Here is a 7,588-nt window from a genome sequence, read left to right on the forward strand (position 1 = left end):
GTAGCTTTTTTCTGTGCTAAGATATTGTAAAGAAATCTTCATGTTTTTGCTACTAGATATTAGAAGAAAATGAGGCTGTTCGCATGAGCCTCTCAAGGCAGTCACATGCATGAACAGATTTGAAGCAGGAGGTTGTCAGTCTGGAGGCCACATAAAGAACAAGAAACTACATTGTGGTCAGTCCACTAGTCATCCTTAACTCTTCACCAAGCCTTGCTTAACATTTAACAAGGAAAATCTTCCTATCCATTCAGTTTGCCCCCGTCTGATGAAAGTAACTTCTCTGTTGAAACAGCAGGAAAAGGATTTATGCTTTCCCTCCCTTCTTGCCCATCACTCACTGCCTCAATCCAGGGTCTGATTTTACCAGTTATTAGGAGGCCCGCTTTTCAGAGAGAGGGTGAACGTTATTCTCCTAGAGTTTACTTTCCAAGGCCACTTGGATGATTTGGAGACACAAGTCACTTGCGTGCTTTAAAACCCCCCACCCATGGTAGCTACTTTTGTTTGGAGGCATAGAATTCATTAAATTTAGGGCGTCTGTAGACGTGCAGGGACTCTGCTCCAGTGCCCTGTAATTACAGCTCATCAGAGCAGATTTGATTAACCAAGTCTGCTGGCGTGTGCTAATTAGCACATGCCAGCCAACTGCATCATGTGTATTCAACATCCCCATGCTTCAAAATGGCGGTGGGGGTGCTTTAACTAAAGCTCATCGAACAAGCTTTAGTTAAAGTACCCCTGCTGCCATTTTGAAGTGCGGGACACTGAATACACAAGGTGCTACAGGCGCTCTAATTAAAACACCTCTCCCCCCCCCACCCCTGGAGCACATGTAAAGATGCCCATTGCAGGGAGGGGGCAGTGAAAATAACTAGGTGGAAGCAGTCTTTGGGTGGAAATAATCCTCAGTGTTTAACTGAAGGCTGGCAAGAGTCTAAGGCAACATCTCCAGACTATCCTGAAGGACATGTGGACAAAGCTAGAGAAAGAGGCCTGTAAATTGCTGAAACTGTGTGTTCGGCATCATAGGAATAGAAGCAAAAAGTAAATGTTAATAAAGTTCAACAGTGGGGAAACTTTACCGTGGTGTTAGTATTTCAAGTTCCAGTGAGTTTGTCGGTGGCTAAACTTTACTGCTAAACTGAAGTTTTAGGTTATCAGTAACTACAAGAAGGGGCGGGGGGGGCTTCTCTAAAGAAGTAAAGGCAACTAGGGAGAACTAGGGAGCAACTAGGGCTGATTAGTTTTGAGCTGCTGATTTTGGTTCTGCCAGGCCCAGGTATGGTACTTGTGCTTCCAAATGAACTTGTATCCTATGAAAAGTAAATGGTTTCTCTGCCATAGTGAAAAAGTTGATGTCATTCTTTGCCCAGGAAACTTGCTCCGACTAGACTATGACTGTATGTGTCAGCTTGAAGGGGAAAAATGATAGTTCTCTCTCTCTCTCTACTGAATCCTTGTCATGGACAAACATGCTATGTATTGAAGGAAGTAAAAAAGGGTATCATTAAACAAGAGTTCTTTGTCATGGCAGAAGAGTAATCTAAACTTCTGTCAAGTTTTAACTTTTTCTGTTCCCTTGCATGACTTGCCAGCTGAACAAGCAGTAGGTATTTTTAATTGATTTTTTTTTTTTTTTTTTTTAAGTTCTCCTGCCTCAAAGTCTTGGAATGAATGTTTCTCCCTGCTCTCTATCCAGGTAACGGGGTGGCGCTGACAATAGAGGATTTTGAGGCAGCCATTTTAAAGAGCATGCAAATGAGATATTGGGAAAAAATATGGGAAAATCAATCGTTCCATGTGTGTTTGGGTGGTAAATGAAATTAAAGCTTTTTGAGAGATGGTTGAAGTTAGATAACTTGTTACCTCACCAACTTTTTTTTTTCACAACCTTCTTATTTCCCTCTTGGAATTGAAGTACCCATATATTAATGCATAAGATTGTTCACTGAGTTTTCTCTCCAGACTTCAGAAATAATGAATCTACTGTGTGACTTGACCATAAGAAACTTGAATTTTATGTAACAAGCTTGATGAATTCAACATTTTAGATTGCATGATTAGTACTTAGAGATCCTGTTTTCTATTCTAGGGATAGGATCTTCTAAGACAGCTTTCAGCTCTGGGAGAACCTGATTGTTAGGGTTTTTTTGAGAGTCAGAGAGAGACTTTAGCAAAACTATGTTTCTTTAATATTACGATTGAAATAGACTTGTACAGTACAAATGCATATGTGCAGAGTTCTCTGTCCTGACAGGTTATTGAGATCTTTCTGCCTATTGTGTTAAGCTGCTGGTGTGGGATTTGAGATGGCATATGGTAATGTCTTAATGTGAAACATTTAAAAAAAGAGGCCTGGAAAAGTGGAGCTGCTTCTCCCTGCTCCAGAAATGGACCATGTGGAAATGCTGTGTGCAGAACCCAGGGAGTCGCTTCCTGACTCTTCTAGTGAGCCTCCCCTTATCACACTGCTTCTGAAATTTGATCCCAAGGTTCAGTTTCTGAAACCTCCATATCATTTCCTCCTCCCTCCCACTCCCTCCCCCCAAAAAACCCAGACAAACAAACAAACAAAACTAGGTTTTGGGGTGTTTTTTGTTTGAGACTTCTACAGGAAAATGTGCATACTTGTTCAAAACTGTTTCTCCCTACTTCTGGGAAGCTTGACACTGTTATATTTCAGAGTGGCAGTATGCACTATGTGTCATGATTGACCAGAAATTTAGATTTTCACATATACATGCATTTGTCATCAGTGTCAAAAGTTTGCTGATATCAACTAAGCAAGTTGAGTAGGAAGGTTCTTTAAGTCTTAAAAGTTTTGGAATGTTATTTGACCTGTCTCTGTAATAGTGAGACCACTTCCATAACAAATGGATCGATACCTCACTGTTCCTGTAGAAGTGTCTTAAGTGCTATTGTCATCTGTTTGCAGCTTTGACAAAGCAATTATTACTGAAAGAGTGGTGGGTTTTACATGTGCTGAGTGTTAGGCACCCTCAGGTCATCCTTGCTTTTAAGGAAAGCAGCAAATGTCACTTATTACAGCAGCAGTAACTAGTATCACTCTGGTTAAGGGGCTGTTAATAATTCCATTATAATGCTGCTTTTTTTCTAGGACATAAAGCTTGTTATCAAAATTGTCTTCTAAAACTGTACGAGGGCAGATTTTGTGTCGCCTGCTGCTACAGCCAGAACCACTAACGCTATATTTCCTCAGCTTCAGCCAGGCCAAGTGTGTACTGCAGCGGCGGTCCATCCTGGTTGCATTTGATGAAATCGTGAAAAGTGCAAAGCCAACAGTAGAAATTTTGAAGCTTTAAGTAAAATTGCATTCTGGACCCCCAGTTGGATCGTTGCATATGATCAACCCCATAACCATTTGTTGTCTTTTCTCTGTCAGACTCAGAATAGCATCCTTGGGTGTCAAAATGATTCCCTCCCTTTCCTCTGTGATACTGAGAGGGTGTGGGGCTTAGGCTCATTCGCCAGTACTTGCAAGACAACAGATGACCTACTTCCTTTCTGAACTTCTGGATAAAGAAACCCTAAAAAGGAGAGCCATATAGGCTGGATAAAAGTTGGAAACATTAGGAAGGAGCAGATTACTGGAAAGTTGAAAAAGAAGCATCCAGAGACATGGCATCTTCCCAGCTTGGGGGCAGGGCTCAAATAGGCTCTTGGTGACATTGTGCCCATGCAGGGTCCTACTGGCCAAAAACTGATTTCTCCGTAGATACCCCTAACTGAAAACTCAGCCCCTGCTCTAGGCCAGCTAGCTTAGTTTCATGTCTCAAGACTTTTTGCACTCCCTTTTGCAAGATAGTTGGGATTTCTAGTTTTTGAATGTCTAGGTCAGGTGTGACCAACCTGCCAAGTGGCATAGGTAGGTCTTGTGTGTGGTGCACAGAAGATGAGGAAGATGAAAGGCAGCACAGCAGCAGGTAGGGAAGAAGCAGAAAGCAGAACAGTGCATCAGGCAGGGAGTACAGGGTAGGCAGCAGAAAGAAGAGCAGCAGGTTGGGTAGAAGGGGATCATAGCGGCACTCAGGGAGGATATGGAACTAATTTGTGGCATGCCTGCCAAAAATGTTGGCCCCCACTGATCTAGATGTTGGTCCTTCTCCAATGGCACAAACAGGAGAAAAAAGTTGTGCTTTGTTGGCTATATGGAAACATCCAGGTAACCCCTGATATAGGCAGCCTCAAAGGTTTGTCAGGGCAAATGGTTTAAAAATCATTGTGGCCTTGTTAATCTCAGTTACCATTGGGATGCCTTGGATAGGAGGGGTTAGAAGAGCATAATTGTTACTAGGGCTGTGCGAAGCTTCGGTAGCTGATTCAGTTTGGAGGAGATTCAGCCCGATTCAGCAGCCCACCCTGCGCAGATCCAGGGGCACACACCTGCTCCCATGCCCTCCCAGACCAGTCACGCACAGTGATGAGAGAGCCCCTCCCCGAGACCTGTGCCTAGGGCCATCCCTGGGAAGGGGGGGCAAATCAGGGCAACTGCCCCAGACCCCATGCTTTGGGGGGCCCTGCAGATAGTCCTGTATAGGCCCTGCCATGGCCAACACGTGCCGCCGCTGCTGAGTGCCTCCGGCTCTGCTGCCACTGTGCACTGCCAGCTCTGGCCGCTCGCCCACCTACTCCGCTGGCTCCGGCAGCTCCTCTAGCGGCTCGCCCCCTCCCCGGACTCCACAGAGGCTGATATGCCCCAGACACCCCTAGAGATGGCTCTGCCTGTGCCCCCCCTCCCCCCACCTGGGCAGCTTGTCCCAGCCCCAATCCCTCCCTCACTGTGGGGGCATTGATCTGTACCCCCCATGCCCCTTCCCTCCCCACTCTGCCCACCACAACAGACTTACCAGCTGGAGGTAGCTGTGTCTAGAGTCCTCAAGGACTGCTGCCCGTTTACTCTATGGCCGAATCTCTGAATTGGCACTAAATCTTTGGATCCGAATCAGCCAAATCAAATCAGGACAGTGATTTGAATTGCTGAATTGAATTACTGTCCCTGCGAATTGGCCGAATCCAAATCAAATACTTGCCGCTTCACACAGGCTTAATTGTTACACCAGCTTTCACCAGGAGCCTTGTGGTAGAGGGGTTGCAAAGGAATCGAGGGGTAGTGTGCCGCTTCCTTTGTTTTCCTTTCTGTTCTGTCCCACCATTAAACTCCCCTCCAACTGTGGGTCCACCTTGAGGCTTTGGTGCATGTGTAGTAGTTGCCATTCTAATCTTCATAGTATGGTTACCTTGTTTTCATTACCTAAGTTATGTAATACCCTGGTGTCATTCTAATGAGGAAAAAACCCGATAAATAGCAGACAGTTTAATTTTTTTCTGAATTGGAATCAAAAAGCACAATGCCAGCATCAGCTCCATATTTGGCATATGTCTGCTGCATCTTTGCAGGTGAACGTCTTTTGGGAGGTGAAATCTATGCTCCTATGAGCATAGATTTTTTAAGACCAAAAGCCTCACAGGACGTAGGCTCAGCAAGTTCTAACAGGCCATACATTTATACAGTGATCACAGAAGGTACTCGATACCAGGGTTGTCCAAATTTCTAAGCAGTTGGGGGCTGCAGACCTACAGGCTGCACCAGGGTGGGCTGTGGGCCCCCAGGCCACACGCCACGTGGAACTCCACCTCCTGTGGCACCACATGCCCATGCGAGCCCTACCCCTTCTACCACTCCACTGCCTGCCTGTGCTGTCCCCCTCTGCCCTCCCCGCTGCTGTGCAGTGCTGACCCTCTTCCCACTCCACTGCAGCACAAGATACCTTTCCTCCATGCACCCTCTCCTGCCTCCATGCTGGGCTGTGTGCCCATGCAGCCTCCCTCCCCACTGGGGCAGGGGTAGGAAGAGAAGAGAGACTGGAAGAGGAAGGGGGAGGATTTGAGGCTCTAGCTGCTGTTGCAGCTGGAGCAGTGTGGAGAGCAATGGCCAGGCAGGAGCTTGGGGGCCTCAACATAACCCCTCACAGGCCCACGGGCCACCAGCTGGACAGCCCTGTTCTACACCATTTATAACTATCGTGGAACATACTTCAGCAATGCAGGGCACCAACTTAAACTGTCTAAATACCTTCAGACTTAAACACTCTGGCTTGGTTTTTGTTATAGGTGTGCCAATGTTATCTGTGCAACCCAAAGGGAAACAGAAGGGCTGTGCTGGCTGCAACCGAAAGATCAAGGACCGCTACCTTTTGAAGGCCCTGGATAAGTACTGGCATGAAGACTGTCTAAAGTGTGCCTGCTGTGACTGCCGTCTTGGAGAGGTTGGATCAACTCTTTACACGAAAGCAAATCTTATTCTTTGCCGCAGAGATTACCTGAGGTAAATATAGGCACATGCTATGGTCTCTTTCTTTGATCTCTCAGTTGCTGCAAGATGTTTATCTTGCTCTACTCGTAGACCGTAAATAAATATACTCATTGGTTTAGTAGCTGAACCATCTCCTTTTTAAAGATGGGTTTTAATTTGCATTTCAAGTGTGTTTATTTTTTTGATGCAACGTTAAGTGCTTAGTTGGTAGAGAGGGGAGGACGTGCTTTGGTATTATGGTCCTACTATGGAAAATAATGTTTATCACTTTAAAAATACAGGGATAATCTTCAGCTAGCCCCACATGGCGCCATTGACTTCAGTACACATCACCTGAGTGTCTGACCTGAAACTCTTGTTTTACTTTTGCCTCTTCAGTAGTAGTTTTTTACAATGGACCTTCAGTGTTCATCTTCAGTGGGTTTTCCCCTCTGTGAAGTACTTGTCTGGTCAGTAACTAACCAAATGAAATAATCTATCAAAATTAAAGTTCTTAAAGTATTTTTCTACAGAAGGAATTTACAGTGACCAACAGGGACTTTTCTAATTTGTGTAGAACAACGCTCATCTGCATTATTTTATAAGAAATAAGATGGAGACTTTTTTTTTTCATGGTTACATGTATGGAAGCTCAGATTAGTTGTTTCCTGTAACAAGTCTTAACACAACTTCCTTATTAAGGGCTATGTTGTATGAGATTACTGCTGATGGATTTTGTTGGTTTTATTAGTTCTGGTTTTTCCTTACCTTTTTTCACTTTTCCATAGCACCTGTCCCCATAACATTTCCTTCCCTATCCTCAACCCCTAAGTGTGTTTTCAGCAAAAAATTATTAATTTTAAGTGTTCTAATAACAGCTAACCTTGAAGTGGGCAGTGACTGGCCATAGTGACAGTAATTTAAATCCTTGAAATACGTGGTGTATTTAAAAAAGATAAAGGGGGGAAAGAAATCCTGACATCAGAAGGAAACCTATAATAGTTAAAATTTACTAACTCATATTTTGCTAAATTCCTTCTTGAAAACTAAGAGGAAACAGTTATGTGTTTCTCTTTTATCATTTACTGTTGGAGGTCTTTGGAAGTGGATCCTTGCTTTCTGATTCTACTGACTGACTACAGAGCATCTTTCCTATAGTTACGGTTTGTTCTGCTGCTTGAATTTAAACTCTCAAGAGGACACGTGAAGTGTCTCTGCTGTCAAGTGAATCATAAAACTTCGACTGCTGCAGACGCAGGTATAATTATGTAG

At 44.4% G+C, this 7,588-nt stretch overlaps 1 protein-coding gene across 8 annotated transcripts in view; it reads left to right on the plus strand.

Moving 5' to 3' along the window:
* LMO1 (LIM domain only 1) overlaps positions 1 to 7,588 on the plus strand; it is a 99,846-nt gene that overhangs the window by 67,620 nt on the left and 24,638 nt on the right. For 7 of the 8 annotated variants that reach the window (XM_006018226.3, XM_006018222.3, XM_006018221.3 and 4 more), the window contains one exon: positions 6,136 to 6,349. In XM_006018226.3, the coding sequence (XP_006018288.1) occupies positions 6,144 to 6,349 (206 nt within the window). In that variant the 5' untranslated portion in view covers positions 6,136 to 6,143. Of the gene's footprint in view, positions 1 to 3,928; positions 3,948 to 6,135; positions 6,350 to 7,588 lie in introns of those variants that run through there. The other variant, XM_025197385.1, reaches the window with a different exon arrangement.

The sequence above is a fragment of the Alligator sinensis genome, unplaced genomic scaffold, assembly GCF_000455745.1.
Source record: "Alligator sinensis unplaced genomic scaffold, ASM45574v1 scaffold502_1, whole genome shotgun sequence".
In the NCBI taxonomy this organism is placed as follows: Eukaryota; Metazoa; Chordata; order Crocodylia; family Alligatoridae; genus Alligator; species Alligator sinensis.